Source organism: Mus caroli, unplaced genomic scaffold, assembly GCF_978045245.1.
Source record: "Mus caroli unplaced genomic scaffold, Mus_caroli_1 scaffold_1, whole genome shotgun sequence".
In the NCBI taxonomy this organism is placed as follows: domain Eukaryota; kingdom Metazoa; phylum Chordata; class Mammalia; order Rodentia; family Muridae; genus Mus; species Mus caroli.
In genome coordinates, this window is record NW_028227256.1 from 159,493,360 (window position 1) to 159,513,481 (window position 20,122).

General features: G+C 37.7%; 1 protein-coding gene and 2 pseudogenes across 8 annotated transcripts in view; 2 read left to right on the plus strand and 1 right to left on the minus strand.

Annotated features, from left to right (window-relative positions):
- Positions 1-11,996: 11,996 nt before the first annotated feature.
- The window catches only part of Suco (SUN domain containing ossification factor), a 71,761-nt gene continuing 63,635 nt past the window's right edge, over positions 11,997-20,122 (minus strand). For 4 of the 8 annotated variants that reach the window (XM_029476817.2, XM_029476813.2, XM_021154965.3 and 1 more), the window contains 2 exons: positions 15,603-15,658; positions 11,997-13,953 (listed from right to left, as the gene is read on the minus strand). In XM_029476817.2, coding sequence (XP_029332677.1) covers positions 13,510-13,953; positions 15,603-15,658 — 500 coding nt within the window. In that variant the 3' untranslated portion in view covers positions 11,997-13,509. Of the gene's footprint in view, positions 13,954-15,602; positions 15,659-20,122 lie in introns of those variants that run through there. The other 4 variants (XM_021155061.3, XM_029476805.2, XR_015048053.1 and 1 more) reach the window with 3 other exon arrangements.
- Positions 17,060-17,641, plus strand: LOC110309756 (cyclin-dependent kinase 7 pseudogene; annotated as a pseudogene).
- LOC147006182 (cyclin-dependent kinase 7 pseudogene) lies at positions 17,638-18,301 on the plus strand (annotated as a pseudogene).

Here is a 20,122-nt window from a genome sequence, read left to right on the forward strand (position 1 = left end):
AGGCACTTGGAAGCAAGAAGAGGGGCTCACCAGTTCTGCATTGGCAAGATGGAGGCTGAAGACAGAACACATTTCAGTGGATGGGATAGTCAAGCTACTGGAGGGTCATTTTCAGTAAAGGGTCATTCAAGGTAGTCAAAGAGAATGGCAAAGCTGAAAGAAATGTTGGGCTATTTACCACACCGGAACCTGCCCATCCTTAATTTCTCCATGGTATTTGGTGTCATCTGACACTGTAATTTTGTTGGCTGTCTTCCTAAGTAGAATATAAGCTCTCTGATGGCAAAGACTGTTTTATTCTATGCTGGATCTACACACCTAAAACATTGCTTGTCCCATAGGAAGAATCCGTAATCACTTGCAGAATCCGTACACATGAAGAGTGAATGAACCCAAGTGAGCAGGTGAGGTAGCTGCCACAGGTCACACGGAGCCTTGTGTGCTGTGTTGAGTGTGGACATGGAAAGCAGTGTTTACAAGCTGTCAACCCATGCGCCAGTCGTGGGGTGTTTTGTTTGACCAATATCATATTTCCAAACTAGAATATTTTATATAAAAACCTAGATTGATGAGTCTCCCTTAAAAATTCTGAGGATGTAGTGTTATGGAGCTGGTAGCCTTGAAGGTAATATCCTGGGATGAGATGCCAATGTCTCATGAATAGAGCCTGTGCTCTCCAGTCACCATCGCCTGCCCTCGTCTGGATCGCCTTGCTTCAGGTTGTCCTTATACACACATCACTTTCTCATTCCTGGTGGACAAAGAGAGCTTGCAACTTCAGGCTTGGATTTAGAACATGAGGTTTGAAAATTCCACCATAATCATGAGTCTCTGAAATGAGCTCCTGGTGAGCCATGCCTCCAGTATTTACAGAATCTAAAGGGTTCCTGTGCAATCGACAAGACTGCAAGACAAGTCATATGACCAGTTCCTGAGACTCCAACCTCTACAGGAGACTCCTGACTGTGCTATGGCCTCCATGCTGTGAGGAGGCCCAATCTAACACTGAAGAGACCACACAGAGGATAAGTGAGATGCCCTGGCAGACCCCGAGTGTTCTTCCATTCCATACGATGCTAGATGTGTGAAGGCCATATTTACACTGGGCCCAGTTAGCTCCCAAGAGAGAAATCTACCTGATTATAATACACAGGGATATGTGAGAAATCTTTTTGTTTGTTTTTGTTTTTGTTTTTGAGACAAGGTTTCTCTGTATAGCCCTGGCTGTCCTGGAACTCACTTTGTAGACCAGGCTGGCCTCGAACTCAGAAATCTGCCTGCCTCTGCCTCCAGAGTGCTGGGATTAAAGGTGTGTGTCACCACACCCAGCTATGTGAGAAATCTTTTTTTTTTTTAATTTATTTTTTTATTAGGTATTTTCCTCGTTTACATTTTCTTTTTCTTTTTTTTTTTTAATTTTTTTTAATTAGGTATTTTCCTCGTTTACATTTTCAATGTTATCCCAAAAGTCCCCCATACCCACCCTCCCAATCTCCTACCCACCCACTCCCCCTTTTTGGCCCTAGGGTTCCCCTGTACTGGGGCATATAAAGTTTGCAATTCCAATGGGCCTCTCTTTGCAGTGATGGCCGACTAGGCCATCTTTTGATACATATGCAGCTAGAGACAAGAGCTCCTGGGTACTGGTTAGTTCATATTGTTTTCCACCTATAGGGTTGCAGTTCCCTTTAGCTCCTTGGGTAATTTCTCTAGCTCCTCCATTGGGGGCCGTGTGATCCATCCAATAGCTGACTGTGATCATCCACTTCTGTGTTTGCTAGGCCCCGGCATAGTCTCACAAGAGACAGCTATATCTGGGTCCTTTCAGCAAAATCTTGCTAGTGTATGCAATGGTGTCAGTGTTTGGAAGCTGATTATGGGATGGATCCCTGCATATGGCAATCACTAGATGGTCCATCCTTTCGTCACAGTTCCAAATTTTGTCTCTGTAACTCCTTCCATGGGTGTTTTGTTCCCATTTCTAAGAAGGAGCAAAGTGTCCACACTTTGGTCTTCGTTCTTCTTGAATTTCATGTGTTTAGCAAATTGTATCTTATATGTTGGGTATCCTAAGTTTCTGGGCTAATATCCACTTATCAGTGAGTACATATTGTGCAAGTTCCTTTGTGATTGGGTTACCTCACTCAGGATGATGCCCTCCAGGTCCATCCATTTGCCTAGGAATTTCATAAACTCATTTTTTTTTAATAGCTGAGTAGTACTCCATTGTGTAAATGTACCACATTGTCTGTATCCATTCCTCTGTTGAGGGGCATCTGGGTTCTTTCCAGCTTCTGGCTATTATAAATAAGGCTGCTATGAACATAGTGGAACATGTGTCCTTCTTATCGGTTGGGACATCTTCTGGATATATGCCCAGGAGAGGTATTGCGGGATCCTCCGGTAGTACTATGTCCAATTTTCTGAGGAACCACCAGACTGATTTCCAGCGTGGTTGTACAAGCTTGCAATCCCACCAACAATGGAGGAGTGTTCCTCTTTCTCCACATCCTCGCCAGCATCTGCTGTCACCTGAATTTTTGATCTTAGCCATTCTGACTGGAGTGAAGTGAAATCTCAGGGTTGTTTTGATTTGCATTTCCCTGATGATTAAGGATGTTGAACATTCGTTTACATTTTCAATGCTATCCCAAAAGTCCCCCATACCCACCCTCCCAATCCCCTACCCACCCATTCCCACTTTTTGGCCCTGGCCTTCCCCTGTACTGGGGCATATAAAGTCTGCGTGTCCAATGGGCCTCTCTTTCCAGTGATGGCCGACTAGGCCATCTTTTCATACATATGCAGTTAGAGACAAGAGCTCCAGGGTACTGGTTAGTTCATATTGTTGTTCCACCTATAGGGTTGCAGATCTCTTTAGCTCCTTGGGTAATTTCTCTAGCTCCTCCATTGGGAGCCCTGTGATCCATCCAATAGCTGACTGTGATCATCATGAGAGAACTGCTCAACTCCGTCCATTTGACTTGCAGAACCACGATAAATAATAAAGTGCTGTGAATAAGAGCATTTGTGTACCTTGCTACCTGGTAATGTGTTCCTGCTCATATTACCACTCACTATCTGTATGCCTCTGTGCACATTTTCCCATACAAATAAGGACCAATCATAGTAGCACTGACTACAGGGATTATTAAAATTCATATTAGCTCATGAGTGGAAATAGCCTTGAAGCCATGGTCAGTAAATCATAATGCTCCACAATTACCATTCTTTTATGTGATTCTTATTACTGAGGTTGTTGAAGGTTATCTACTGGGAAGCATATCTCAATCCAGGATTCATGGGGGAAAGAAAAAAGGATAAAAGCAGAAGATTCAGCGAGATTAGGTTCTTCATAGGGTGTGCATGTTTCTATATCTCAGAGTCAGGTTCCAAGCTACTCACGTGATTGGTATCCTATACTAAGATCCCCTACCAAATCATAATTTATTAACCCACAATTTATTTAAAGCTATGTGTGGACCACTGATGGACACAGCATGTAGTGTTCTCCATGCTGGAGATGAAGCAATAAATAAAGATGCTCACGCCTTTTATGAAGCTTCTGATCTAGTGTTAGGGAACAGCCATAAAAGGAAATAAAATGCAGAGTTTTGGTCCAAGGTGATAGGTGTGATAAGGAAACCAAAATCACGGTGGAAGTGGGCAGGACTAGAGGGAACCAGGCTGTAGTTGTACGAAGGTAAGCTGAGGAAGGCTTTCCCTGTTACACAAAGAGGAGAGCTGTCTGAGTAGAAAGCATCAATTGTACAAACTGAGGAGCCAAGATCCAAAGGCTGTTGTTATCTATACTGGTTCCCACTCACACAGTGTATTTCTCCCCAATAACTCACTAAGGCAAATGTCATTATACACTATCCTTATTCATTTTTATTGTTGTCTTATAAAACTGGGTCTCACTACGTAGCCAACACTGGCCTGGATCATACTATCGTAAACCAACCTGGCATCAAACTCCTGGGCTAAGCCATCCATTAATGACTTTCAGTATCCCACATCTTCAAGGATGAGAGATATGGTATGAGTCCCTTTCCTTTGAGTAGTAATTAGAACCTTATTCTTATGATTTTTTTTTCCAGGCTGTGGGCTATGAGGGAAGGATCTGGCCACAGTATCATTGAAATCTGCTCACTCCTAACTCATATCACTTGAAGTGACATCATATACAGTTCAGGGTATCTTTCAGTAATTACTCCAAATAAAGCCACCTATAGAGATAATTGATTTCTTTGTAGGAAACTCTTAATGAAATGTTAAAAAACAGGAACAAGTAACTGGTAGAAGGTTTAAAGCCAACACTGTATATAAACAGGGAAATGTCATAAAACAAGTGTCCAGTGACCTCTTGCTATGAATCGTGAGCTTCTGGGTAAACTGTAATTGGTCATTCCAGACGCCTATGGTCAAACGTTTAAGAAACCAAAGTACACAATCTAGGAAGTAGCTGGAGATTGTCACAAGGCCTGTCCTTTTGTCATGAACCTCTAGTTTCACTTTCTAAAGCTCTTTCAATATTATTTTTATCTCGATTTTTTCTTGTTCTTTTCACAGCCTTTCTGAAACGAAAGCCCTGAAGGGCATGTGTCAGGAACGGTGAGCTACACCATCAACACCTTTCCTGCTGACAAATGTGTCCAGATACATACTTCACGCACTGATGCAGACTCTTGAATATATTCTAGAGGAAACCTTATACCATCACGTTCTAAACCAGCACTATTCCTAACTGCATTCTAAATGCTTAGTTTCAAAGCATACCCAAAGACAAGCACAGCGCTTATGCCTCATCAAAGAAGTTTCTCTTTGCAGCAGACAGAGACCATTACAGAAAACCACACTGGCCCAATACAGAGAGCAACTGATCCTGGAGTCCAAGCTCAGGGAGCACCACAGAAGAGGGGGCAGAGTGCTTGTCAGAGCCAGCAGACCAGGAAGTCGGACAAGATCAGATCTCTTAGAAACAACAGCGGAGCCATACTCATGATACCTTGACAATATGGTTGATATCATCAAAGGGAGAATTCTCACAGGAACCCATACTTAGCAAAAAACTGTATCAAGTAATGAGAGCCAAGAGAGGAAGAATTAGTTGTGTTCAGGGATGAATCCCCAATTGACCATCGAATTCCAAAAGCCCTTAAATCACATACATATAAGCAACATTAAATAGATTCAATAGTTTATATTTAAATATTTATACATATATGTAACAACAACAAAGAAAAGGATGCCATACATTTGAAAGGGAATGAGGGGCATAAGGTATATTTTCTGAATTTGGAGGAAAGGGAAGGGGGAAATATTGTTATATTTTAATTTTAGAAAGTAAAAATAGGTTTTTTAAAGTAACAACATACAAAAAAAAATTAATACATTTTAAAAAAGTCCCAGAGACTCCAGGAAGACTCTTAAGTCTAAGTCCTTATAGTATCAAAATGTCAATTCCACATAAGAGCTTTTTGGCAGGGGTTGAGTTGGCACTCTCCAACTACGCTGCCCAAGGGAACAGGGAAAGGCTAGAGGCTGTTGACTGGATCTGGCATGAACTGAAAGGAAAGCCACCAGGGATTCTGTGATTCCTCATTTCTTGATTAGATTATTTGAAGTAGAAAGACCCACCCTAAATATGAGTGATACCTTCCAGTGACAAATCAGATAGAAGCAAAATGGAAGATTGCTTTTTGCCTGCCTGCCTGCCTTCTCTCATTCTGATAAGTTCATCTATGCTGTTACTGCCACTGCTACATCTCTTCAGTTTCCAGAAATCCTCCAAGGGTTTAGGACGCTATTTGGACTACTGACACGTCCAGCCTCATGGACTATGCAACTACAGGTTCCTGTCCTTTCCAGCATTAAGTGAGCCATTGTAGGATTACCCAGACAGTCTCTGGTAAGGCCGTCTAATAAATCACACTTTATAGCCACTCCATTGGTTCTGTTTCCCCCAGGGAAGCCGGACAATACAGCAGAGCTAGATCCTTGAAGCTGGACAGGAATAAGCTGAATATGATATGTTACCAGTTTCTTCCAGAAACAAAGATGAGGAAAATCTAGCTTGAGCTTCCTCTCAAAACTCAACGGTATGCACGAAAACCTTTATGTGCATCTTTCAATGCATGCCAGACCCAGAGCCTGACTTGCTACAGCACCAGGTTAGAACTTTCTTGTTCTCTTTATCCTGCCCTCCCATTCCACTCTACAGATGTCTGCAACTCATCCAACAAAGGGAGAAAAGGACAACCAATGGCCAAGACATGCTGTGAGCTCTGGAACTCAGGTTCTAACCCATCTCAGTCCTGGCAAGGGAAAAGAGTAGCACAATAAAACGGAATTTCCCTTTTATTTAGGACTGGATGCTCTACATGGTTGAGCTGTTTTATAGCTTATGGTACCCATAACAACAGCGTTCTGACCATACATAGTACAGAAATACAAACAGAACAGTCCCATCACGAGGCTGATGATCGCATTTCTAGTCCCACTGGTTAACATGCTACTTAAATTTCTAACTTCACAAGAAATGGTAGACAAGACCTTTTTTACAGGTCCACACTTTCCTATGGATCACTTAAAGAGGTCAGTTTCTTCTAGAAAACTCCAAAGTATCCTTCTAGGAGACTTAGGGTTTAATTCTTTAACACTTATGGAGGTAAGTGGTTTCTGATGGGTATCACCAGTGCAGCATTTCCCCCAAATATCTATAAAACTACAAATATAAAAACTATGTGTGTATGTATGTGTATATGTATATATGTATGTATATGATATATATGGATATTAATACTCAAACCACAAGTATAGTTTGTGTGTGTATATATATATATACACACACACACATAAACTAGTGTGCACATATATGCATTTCCCAAAAATAGCTATAAAATAACAAATATAAAAACTGTATATACATAGTTTATATATCAACTATAAATATAAAAACATATATACATACATATTTTATATATGTATATAAACATATATAGTTTTACAAGAACTAAGTATATAAAGACTACATATATATATATAGTTTGTAAAAAACTACAAATATAAAACTACATATACACATATATAGTTTATATGCATATATATAGTTTATAGAAAAACTATGTAAATATATACACATACAGTTTATATATAAACTATAAACAAAAACTATACATATATATTTATAGTTTTATAGATATTTTTGGGAAATGCTAGAGATACACACAGACTCTGAGCTATGGGAGTAAATAGTTTCTGACCAAACATAATACAGAAATAGTTATATTATACATATACAGATAGCTTTTATGTATATATAGATGTGTTTTGGGTATAAAATGTCCCTCACAGGCTCTTGTATTTAAAATCCTGGCCTCATGTGGTGGTACTGTTTGCAGAAGCTGTAGAACCTTTGTGACAAGGATTCTGGCTAATGGCAATGAGCCACTAGGGGTGGATCTTTGAGGGCTGTACCCTGACAGATTCCAGTCGCACTCCATTTCCTGGTGCACAGCTGCTCCGTAACCAAGCCTCTGCCACATCCCTTCTATGCTACCGAACTTCTGTGAAACTATGAGCCAAAACCAATTCTTCTTTCCCCAAGTTGCCTCTCTGGTCGCATCAACAATAAAAACAACATACAAAAGCTTACACCTTTAGCTTACAGCTCAAGGCACACAGTCCATCATAGTTGGGAAGTCAAAGCCGGAGCTTAAAGGAGCTGCTTACACTGCGTCCATGCGGAAGGGGAGAACAACAGATGTCTGCACTCAGCCTATCTTCTTCTTTATAGATGGTTCAGGATCCTCCCACTGAATAGAATTCAGTAAGGTTAAATTGTTCAAAATGTTTAAACCAAACCTCATCCTTTCCCCCCTACTATTAAAAACTATGGTAAAAGATATTAGGCAGAGACACAGAAAGACCTCCCAAGTCTGCTTAGCCTGGGGTAATGTCACTGGCTTCAGCATCAAAGTAACAATAAAAATAACATTTCATTCTGTATTTGAGGTGTTCCAAAAGGTATGCTAGCTCTGTGATTTTTTTTTCCCCCTGACTATTTGAGACTGTGTGTTCCAAATAGTCTAAGACAACAGATAAAGGCCAGCAGGCTCTATCAGAGATTACATAAGTAATCAGTACAGTAGATTTCATGTTAACTTTCAGATTTGATTTGTTATGAAAAAATATAGCTTACCCTAGCCAACTAGTACAGAGCCAATACATAATAACAGATTCAAAAGCCAAGTTGATTCCTCCAAATAATATGGAGGATTTAATACTGAATAACCTATTGTTAAATAATAATTCATCTCACAACACAAATCACATTAAACTCGTTTGTTGCTGAAAATATTTTAATAATATCTATGTATTAAAACTTTCAGCGAAATAATTACTATGAAGATGTTTATAGTTTTGCTTTTTGATAGAGTCTCTATATAGTCCAGACTCACTTCAAACTCACAGAAATTCTCTATCAGCTTATCAAGTGCTACAATTCTATCGTGAGCCACTGCAGCCAACTTAGTATCCATCTAGAACTAATCACTATTATTAATTATAACCACTGTACAATTTCTAGTTTATATAAAGGAAAATGATGCCTGCTAGCATCCTTCCTGCTTAGCACTATTTGGGAAGTCCCAGTAAATTTGAAATAAAGGTAGAAGAAATATGAAATGAGATGTGATGTGGGTCAAATTACTGGAAAAGAATCAACTGAGAAAAAAAAAAAAACAAATGGAATCCAGTAAGGTAAAATGATAAAATGTTTAAGTAAAACATGTCTTTTATCATATTATTAAAAAGTTATTAGAAAATATTAGAAGTACCATATCCATAATACCAACAATATATAAAAATGTGAGAATTGCAAATTACAGCATTCCTAAGAAGAGACTTAGTTTCAAAAAGACAAGCATTTCAAAATAAACATTTCACTATATATTGATTTTGACATCTTAATTAAAAGTTCAAAGGGAAGTCTTAGGAATTTGACTAAAAGTAATTTCCATATATATATACATATATATATATACACATATATTCATATTCATTTGGATCTACAGACTATCACATAGTTAGTCATAGTTACACACCAGTCATTAAGAAAGTGAGCACAGGAGAAATACATTCTAGGTCAGATGGGCTTGAGAGGTGGTTCAGCAGTTAAGAGCACTTGCAGCTCTGTCAGAGGACCCAGGTTTCATTCCCAGCTCACACACTGCATGGCTCATAGCTGCCTGTAACTCCAGTACCAAAGAATCCAATGCCTCTTCTGGCCTTTGCATTCTCATTCTCTCTCTCTCTCTCTCTCTCTCTCTCTCTCTCTCTCTCTCTCTCTCTCTCTCTCTCTCTCTCTCACACACACACACACACACACAAATAAATAAATAAATCTTAAAACCAAACAAAACCCAATAGATCCTATTCCTTGTAAGAGAATGATCAAAACAAAACAGAAACCTAGGTGGGATTTTTTGTGTGAAGAACCATTTGATACTTGAGCCACACCACACTTGTCACACCAGGTTGTGTCCAGCTGTAGCTACTATATTAGTACAATCATGGATACCATGAAAGCTTAAGAAATGTGGTCTAGGGTGCATAAGCCCAAGTTGTAGAGAAAAGTGGTTATAAATACTAGCTAAGGTCATTTGATCAGTTGTAGACATGTGGCTTGGCTTAAAACTGATGAGTGTTTCTGGTGTATTTTGTTAAGAATGCATTGTAATAGATATTTGTGTTTTCTCTCCTCAATTTATCATGTGATGTAACATCAATTAGGAGAATATCAATGGTTATCATATTTAAGTTTGAGATGCTAAAAGAATTCTTCAAGGGATTGCCACCTAGTCTAAATTTATAATGTGTTGTGGTTTTATGAAGGATAGTTATATCATTTTTAAGATTTATTTATTATATGTAAGTACACTGTAGCTGTCTTCAGACACTCCAGAAGAGGGAGTCAGATCTCGTTATATCATTAGGTGTAATTATGACTTGGTTAAATATATGCCAATGTCTGCAACTGTATGTGGGGTACTTCTATCATGTTTAGGTGTAATAATGACCTAGCTATTGTTTTTATTTGGAAATTGATAATTATGACAAAAAGAGTAGACAAGGTGAACTTAATGATAGCTATTCTTGGATGTCAACTTGATTACATCTAAAATTAAATATAACCCATAAATGGAGGGGCACATTTGTAAGGGATTTTCTAATTTGAAGTGGGAAGATTCACTTCTAATCTGGATCTTTGAGGAGGGAAGACTTCTCTTTTAAACTAGATCATTTGGCCTGGGAAGACCTACCTCTAATTTGGGCCCTGCCTTCTGCTGGAAACTTAGGACATGGAAGAAAAAAGCTTTTGCTCTTTGCCTGTTTGCTTTTGACTCACTAGCAAGTCCACTCCTTTACTGGCAATAGAGTCTACTTTGTCAGGATTCCAGTGTATACTGAAGAGCAGCTAAGATATCCAGCTTTGTGAACTGAGGAATTGCTAGATTCTAGGACCTTCTGTTGGATAGGCAGCCATTGTTAGATTAGCTAGTCTTCAGCCTGTAAGTCATTCTAAGAAATCCCCAAAATACAGAGAGAAAGAGAGATTCATTTGGTTAAGTTGTTAGAGAACCCTAATATAGTCATGTAAGGATGTAAGGTAAATATCTTTATTCTAGAAAAATAACATGAATTTATTCAAGGTGGAAGGGTCATGATGTCCTTTCATCTACCAAATGTCTTATATATACACATAATTCTATATACCCATAATATACACTACACATATGTATATATGTATGTATGTATATGCAGACATATTATATAGACATATATAAATAAACTAAAAGTTAACAACTGGTAAATACAGGCAATGGTGTGTGAGTGTTTGACTTCTCCATAAGTTTGAATCTCTCATTTTATCAGTTAAATAAAAGCATGGTTTATGTCCGTCTGTGTCCAAATTGGATATGCATCCAGAACTAAAAATGTCAACATAAGGCCCAAGGTAAGCACGGAAACTTGAAATACAGAATTGAAAATGAATGCTGCTGGGGTGGATATGGTGGACAGTGAGAGGTGTAAGGGTAGGGTGCATGTGTGCAGCAGCGTGAGGGTGGAGACCTATCTGTGTACAAGCTTTGTAAAAACTATTTACTTCCCAAATCACACGCATATATAAACCTCCACAGATACACCAAGATTTGCTTGAGTTAAGTTTTCTTTCATTCTGGTTTAGTACCTTAACACTACAAATGATATAAGGTTGGCTACCACGGAATGTTGAAAAATCAGATTTACAGACTGGTTTGAGTATGTCTTATCTGAAACACTTGGGAAGTGTTTCAAGACTTTTGGATTCTGTTAATTATATTTGTTGGGTAGGCATCCTTAGTTCCAAAATCTAAAATCCAAAAGTGCTACACTCTAAAAATCCAAATCCTCTTAAAAAAAAAAACAAAAACTGAGCAGTAATTCAGAAGTTCAGGATTTTACAACCCTTGGAGTTTGTTACTTTTTAGAAACACAAATTTGCTCCTGGCAAGAATCTCTCATTAAAGGTTTGAGTCTTTGTTGCTTAGCTTTTTCCCCTCTTACATGTAGTTATAATCTGGAGGAGAAATAAAACTCACACTAAAGCTATAGTTCTCTAGGTAGAAATGCATCTTACTATCAGAACTGTCTGTTTAGAGTCTGCAAAGGTCAACTAGGATTATTAATGAACAGAATGCTTAGGTGAAAGAGTAGACTGTCTGTTTAGAGTCTGCAAAGGTAAACGATGATTATTAGCGAACAGAATGCTTAGATGAAAGAGTAGACTGTGGTTGCCTGAAATGTGAGCAATGCTGTCATATTTAGCCTAAAAGATGTCAAAAAAAAAAAAACCCAAAACCAACAAAACAAAAAACAAAACACCCTTAAATCTATGATCAAAAGTTAGTAATAAATTTTTGCAATGTTTTAAAGGACAGAAGAGCCAGTAATTAATAAAGACAAGTGTTCAGATTTATTTGGAAATTCACAGTTTCTAATGGTACTACAGCTCTGTAGTTACATATTTAAAACCCTCCTTTCACAGCACACAGTGACTCCCCACTCTAGCTCGGCTCACATCTGGACTTCTCAAGGGCCTGCTGTGTACCACCAGGCCATATTGCTCTGAATGGCTAATTGTGCAGACTGGGAGGGGGAAAATTCATTTCCTAAAACATACTGTTAACCTAAAGCAGCAACTTAAACAAAAAGGCCTTAAATAAATCACATTACAAACAATACCACAAAAGGCATTAGACAAATTTATAAACAATTATTAACAAAAGTGCTCAATAAATTATAACTTAAATTTTACAACACAAAATGGTCAATTCTCTCTCTAAAACACATATCACTTTCACTCATCCCTGTACAATCACACATCAAGAAATCAATTTACTCAGACACTGCCAATTACTTAAGGAAACAAAACAAAAAACCAGTGAAGACAGATGCTGACATCACATACATACATATCTGCACATTGTAGCCAACGAAAGCGAACATGAAGGAATCACAATCCCATTAGACTTTACCAATTAGACTGAATGAGGCCTGACGTGCTCACTGGCTGGTTCTGTGACTATGTACAAAGGCAGTGACGGGACCATGGAAAACCTGGTCTCGGTGATGTGAAAATTTGGAGGATTAGTGTTTACTGTGAACATTTAGAGCAATGTAGAGAAATCATCACAAATAGTTAAGTGTGTTTAAAGGTGAATTTATAATAAATTTATTCCAAATACCTGTCATTTCCAAGAAAATATCTTACCATTTTACTGAGTTAACAATAACTCAGGGGAAAAAAAATAACCCAATCCAACTAAATTAAATGAAAGCAAGGGTGAAATCATCCCCTTTTTTATGTGAAAGGCCTTTAGAAAACTTGAGCAAGTGTTTGTTTCAGTGAGACTACTGTTCTAAGTTGGAAGTCTTTAGGACCTTTATGCAAATGACCCACATTGCTGAGCTTCAGGCATGGACCACCTTAACACTTTGTAGTGTTTGCAGCTTCAAAAACCTAATAAAGTTACAAAACAAATCAAATGACAGAAAACGTTCTCCCTCCTCTTCCAGTGGCATTATAAATAGACAAAAGGCACATAAATATGGGAAGGTGCAAGAAACGGGAACCAAGCTGAAGGAGAGGTTTAGGCTTTCATTCCTATCCACCCAAGGAACTGGGCTTCCAAATTACTTTTGTCCCAGTAATTATCTGTGAAAACACATCTTTATAAAATGTCTATCACCATCCTTCTAGGAAGAGATCAGCCTTGTAAAACTGTAGCTCATCAGCCAAGATTGACACAATCCTGTCTACTTTTTTAAAAGGCAAAATAAAAAAACCCATAATTTCTGAATACTTTCCCCAATATTTTATCCCTCCCCCTGAACCCTTCAAATACCACAGGCTGTTCTTCAAAGAACAACAAAAAAGTTTTCAGTATAAATGTTCTGCTCCTTTTAGATATGTCCCGAGACTGCTGTAACTCCAAATGCTCCCACGGTGATCTCCTTGTTTCCTTTGATTATGTCATGCAGGCTCGGCAATGACCCCGACTTAGTCTGTATAAGAGCTTTTATTAACTTTCCTTGGTCTTGGACTTTAGATCGCCTTCGTTTTAAAGCCCTCTTCTCAGTTTTTGTCTTTTGGGTCTGTCCATTGCACAGACTTGTACAAGCTGAAATGCCACAAAAATAGGACTCTTCTGACTGTGATGAAGTTTCCGAGCTTCCCTCAGACGGAGGGCCCTTGTAAGAAGAGTGATAAACTTCTCCCATATTAGAAAAATCTCTCTGGTTCGTAAAGGGCTTTCTTCCTTTTATATCTCCATTTGCTATAGGGTGCAATGGATCTGCAGGCTTTATTGTCTCAATTTTTTCAGTTTTGTACTTGCAACGTTTCTTCTATAACAGAAATAAAAGCATAGAAATTACTCCTCCTTATTAGATAAGAGATGTAAGAGGAAAGTAGCATTGCCTATGAGAAGTAAAACAAGTATTCTCTCATTCATTCATTCTCTCTCTCTCTCTCTCTCTCTCTCTCTCTCTCTCTCTCACACACACACACACACACACACATTCTGCTGTGAATAGATAGTATCTCTGAATCCCCTTTGTAAGTGCTACTCAACTCAATGTTTCAATAGCTCATAGCAACTTGTGCATATAGAGTTAAGTAGAGACAGCTAATATCTGAATACCTCTCTGTGTCAGATGTTATACTGGTTACTTTCATATATATTAACCCTGAGAGGTTTGCCCCTGGCTCCTACATGAAAAAAAAAAAAAAAATCAAACTTTAGAGATTTGGCTTACTACCTAAATTACAAAATAGTAAATACTGAAATTAGGATTAAATCCAATGCTACTTTGCACTAATCTGAAATTCTACTACAGACAATTACTGCTAGTCAAAATAAATATTATATAACTTGAGAGGTAAAAAAGAAAATCAGACTTTATAGGCAAAAGCGGGGGGGTGGGGGGGAATCCTAGGAAGATACACAGCAGTGCCTACTACCTGCTGGGACATCTAAGTACAAGCTCTGCCTGTGTCTTCATTTTTGAAAGAGATATTACCACTGCTAGGTTGTAAGAGGATTATATAGGCAGTGCTTGATCTGTGCCTGGCACGCATGAGCAGCTCAGGAGATAATGACTACCATCCAGGTATCTGTACTTTTTTTCTTTAAAGGGTTGGATAATATTTAAGGCTTTGCAGGCCTCATAAGTATTTCTTTAAAGAATTCTTAGTTTTATTTTGTAAACCTTTAAATATAGGAATATACTCCTTGGCGCCTATTTCACACAACATAGACAAAAATTTGATGACCCCTCTAAACATTTATTTATACCTTATGACCGCTGAAAATGACCATATGGGAACTGGGAATACAAAGCAGTTAGTAAAGGGCTTGTACCATAGCTATGAAGCCCCAGGTTTGACCCTGAGTACTGCATAAAACTGCACGGGGAAGGTCTGCCTGCAATCCTAGCCCCTGTACTCAGAAGGTACAAACAGAGGCTCAGTCATTCTCAGGAGGCAGCAAGTTTAGGCATCCTGGCATACATAAGACTTTATCTCAAACAAACAAAAACAAGGGGTGGGGAGAAAACCAACATTCTGGTTGGGTATGATGTCTCCCATCTATTATCCTAGCCTTTGGAAGATTGAGGCAGGAAGACTTCAGAGAGTTTGACGCCAATCAGGGTACAGTAGTGTATGTGAGACCTTGTCTCTAAATGAATGAATGAATGAATGAATGAATGAATGAATGAATGAATGAATGAATGAGTAAATAAAAAAGCAGGATGGCTTAGCAGGAAGACATTTGGTGCTAAACTCACAGGGTGGAGAAGTAACTCCTACAAGTTACCCTTTCAGCACTGACACAATAAATGTAAAAACATCAACAATTTACCCAAAACAACTAAAATAAAAAATAAAATAAAATACAATAAAATGCCAAGGAATACACATTAGCATTTCAATATCTGTTTTTCATTTACTACCACACAGCTTAAAATAGGCTTGAAAAGACAGAGAGCGTTACCTTTTTCTCTGGAGAGAACTTGAGGGGTTCTACGATGTACAAATCATTCGGATCTACTATAAGTAAAGAAAGGGGTATAAAATGAAAAGTGGATTATGCTATGACAAAACATCCAAAACAACATTAGTGATTATTAGTGAAATGGATGACAGGTATCAGGATAACTATTATTTCTACACTGAAAAGTAGTAAGCCAGAGTAGTGCGCTCTGAATTTGAATTTGGTCAAAGATATTTGAAAATTGGTCATCAACCCTGAAGACAACCAACATTTACATAAGTATATTTCCATTTTACATTTTGAATGAACAAGTATCAAATGATACAGGAAGGGTTGTTCTCTGGGACCAGACTCATTCCCCACCTGACGAGAAAAATGGCATTACTGGACAAACCTACACCCAACATACAGGCAAGCCAAAAGATGGATGGAGTCAGACAGGCACATTAATGACGTGTTGGAATCATAGATGTCAGAAGAACATAAAATGAGATTTAGGAATGCTTTTTTTCTAATCTTTTATAGCTCTGATTAAAACTACTAACTCTAAAATATAGAAAGAGTTTGAACATGATACATGTGACCACAAACTCTTAAAAAATCTTTCTGACATGATGAGGAAATCAACTATAGATTCACCCCTAAGTTTCAAAAACTCTGTTACTCAAAAGTACATTCAGAGCACCTTCCGCTCCAATGATAAGCACAGATCTCTACACAGAGCTACTGAACTTCAGCCCTATGCAACTTGTTAAAACAACTTCTATTCTGACACAAACTAATTTATCATAAAGATATACATACCAGAAACTTATTAATAACATGGCCCCATCAATTACAACTTGTATTATTATTCCAATCTCAAACATGGGTAATAAAGACACTATATTTAAGTGTGTTTAAATATTAAAAAGCAGGAAAATATCTCAAGAAATACAAAACAAGACATTTAACAAAACACAAAGATCTCCTAGGAACAAAAACATGTGGTAAGTAAACAAAAGACTCGATGGACAAATTTAAGAACAGATTAGATATAGCTTTAGACTCTGTGGCTTAGGGAAAAACAAGGACTGAAGAATATTTAAGGAAGCAAAGGCGGATTGGATTAACGACATATGTTGCTCATGCAGAGGGCTGAGTTCTAGCACCCATGCCAGGCAGCTCAGAGATCACAGCTCAGGGGTGAGTTGGCTTCCAAAGGCACAGCCACACACACATGATTTTAAAAGAAGAAGACAGAAACTTTACAAGATAAAAAAGAGGATCCATGAAGATGGATTAATACATTTATGAAATTTGAGATTTAAGAGATGCAGGAATCAAGACAGTTAATATATCTAGGGGAAACTATCAGCTACAATTTTCCATTACTTAAGATACCTATGTAGAGATGCTTTAAACTCCTGAGGGGTGGAGGACTTAGCTTAGTTGCTAGAGTCTGGTTTCTCACTCTCATGGCTGTGGACGTAAAGTCTCAAGCGAAACGCTATGAAAAACTGGACTTCCTCGGAGAGGGACATTTTGCTACAGCCTATAAGGCCAGAGATAAGAACACCAACCAAATCGTCACCATTAAGAAAATCAAACTTGGACACAGGTCAGAAGCTAAAGGTGGTATAAACAGAACAGCCTTAAGGAAGATAAAGCTCTTACAGGAACTAAGTCATCCAAATACAATTGGTCTCCTTGACGCATTTGGACATAAGTCTAACATTAGTCTTGTCTTTGATGTTATGGAAACTGACCTAGAGGTTATAATAAAGGATAACAGTCTTGTGTTGACACCATCCTACATTCAAGCCTACATATTGATGGCTCTTCAGGGCTTAGAATATTTACATCAGCATTGGATTCTACACAGGGATCTGAAACCAAACGACTTCTTGTTAGATAAGAATGGAGTTCTGAAACTGGCAGATTTTGTCCTGGTCAAATCATTTGGGAGCCCCAGCAGGACTTACACACATCAAGTTGTGACCAGATGGTATTGGGCCCCTGTGTTAGTCAGGGTTTCTATTCCTGCACAAACATCATGACCAAGAAGCAAGTTGGGGAGGAAAGGGCTTATTCGGCTTACACTTCCATACTGCTGTTCATCACCAAGGAAGTCAGGACTGGAACTCAAGCAGGTCAGGAAGCAGGAGCTGATGCAGAAGCCATGAAGGGAGTTATTGTTTGGAATTAGGATGTATGATGTGGGAATGGACATGTGGGCTGTTTGTTGTTTATTAGCAGAATTGCTTCGAAGGGTTCCTTTTTTGCCTGGAGATTCAGACCTTAATCAGCTAACAAGAATATTTGAAACTTTGGGTACACCAACTGAAGAACAGAGGCCTGACATGTGTAGCCTTCCAGATTATGTGACATTTAAGAGTTTCCCTGGGGTCCCAGTGCAACACATCTTCACTGCAGCTAGGAACGACTTGCTGGATCTCATCCAAGGCTTGTTCTTATTTAACCTATCTACTAGGATTACAGCCTCACAGGCATTGAAGACCAAGTACTTCAGAAATTGTCCAGGGCTAACACCTGGATGCCAGCTTCCAAGACCAAACTGTTCAGTGAAAGCATTAAAGGAACAGTCGAATCCAACCATGGCAACAAAACAGAAAAGAACAGAGGCCTTAGAACAAGGAATATTGCCCAAGAAGCTATTTTTTTTAGTTCCAGTGAACAATGGACAGTTCCACTGCTGAAAGAAATGATCCAAAGGCAAATAATAGAAAAAATAGGGAATATTAAATACTATAGAAGAGAACTTATAAATATTCTATAGATGTAAAATATGTAAAACTATGGGTTATTTTTATTAAATATATTTTTAAAAAAAAGATACCTATCTAGAGATCTAAAGAGCCCAACAAATCTAACACAGGGTTAAAGAAAAAGAAAAATAGTAGTTCAAGGGGCCTGTATGGTAGCACACACCTCTAATTCCAGCAAAGACAGGTGGATCTCTGTGAGTCATGAGACCAGCCTGTTCTACACAGTGACACAGTGAGTTCCAGGACAGCCAGGACCACAGAGAGATCTTGTCTCAAGAAAAAACAAAACAAAACAAAGCAAACAAAAAAAACAAAACAAGACAAAACAAAAAAACGTAATTTAGAGGTTTAGAGATATGACAAATGAAAAATCTTAGAAAAAAGATTTAAGACATACCAAAGAACTCAGTACATATGTAGACAAATTTAAAGATACATTAATAAAAAATATAACACCTTGAGATAGAATTAAGCAGAAAAACTACAATTGAGGTAAAACAACATAAAACAATTATAATAAGGAAAATATATAAATTAAACAGGCTAAACAAAGGCTTTAATAAGATCATTATATTGGTTCTGAAAGAGACAGAAAAGCTTCTTTAGATTAGTGAGTAACTGTACCCTTAAGTGACCAATAAAGACCAATGACGGTGTCTAACTCCCAACTAAGTGTAACAAGAGGGAAATGAATACCCCTTCATCCAAACAAAAGCCTCAAACAAGACAATGAAGAAGGAGAGCACAGCAGACTGCTGCCACACCAAATGCTCAGATGACCGGCGAAGTGTGTGTTCATACAGACTAGCAGTTAAGGGAAAATGGGTAATTTTTGGAATTGTAACAAAACATTACCAGAAAATTTCATTCCTACAACTTACAGTAAAGACCTAAACTACTCTTGTAAAGAAAATGCTATACACAAGTAGTTTTACTAATTTAAAAGAAAGTCCATGGTCCATAACTATGGCATATCTTGATAGGATGAAACATAAACTTACTAAGAGCAGAATATGACAAGAAAAAACAAAAACAAAAAACCAGGAGTGACATCTGAAACAATAAGATGTAAATTTCTTCCTAAAGTTCAGGTTTTGAGGGGGGAAAAAAAAAACAGATATAATTCTTATCTTGCTTATGTATTCTTCAAAAGAGAAGAAATAGACTTTCATCAATAAGTAAAATTGAGGGAGTGCTGTTGTCCACAGATCTGCCTTGCAAAAAAAAATAATAATTCAAAAAGAAAAAAATAAGAAAAAAAGAAAACATTTTTCTTATCCTTAACTGGTTAACAGATAAGTATATTCAAATTAATATCCACATGATTTTGTATGTGTGTATAAGCTATATATGTGTATGCATAAGCAGAATAAATGATAGCAATTTTGCACACAATGAGAGGCAGGATGTAGGGTTAATTATTTTGCTGCTATAACCAAACTTGTGAAAAGGTATGGCTTTGTTTGAAAGTGGAGGTAAGTTCTTGAGAATGTATATGGTAAACAAGCAATCATTAGATTAACTCTATAAAGAACTATGTTGGATATACTAACAAAAAAATCATATAAAATAACTATAATCAGAGTAAAAGTAAGTAATATGGAGGACAAAAACAGAAACAAAAAATTAACAAATAGAAAATATTATGATAATTTGCTAACTACATCAAAACAATTTTTAAAATCAGTAGTCTAACCAGTCAATCCGGTAATGAGATCCAACTCTATATCACCTAAAAAAAATTCATTTAAA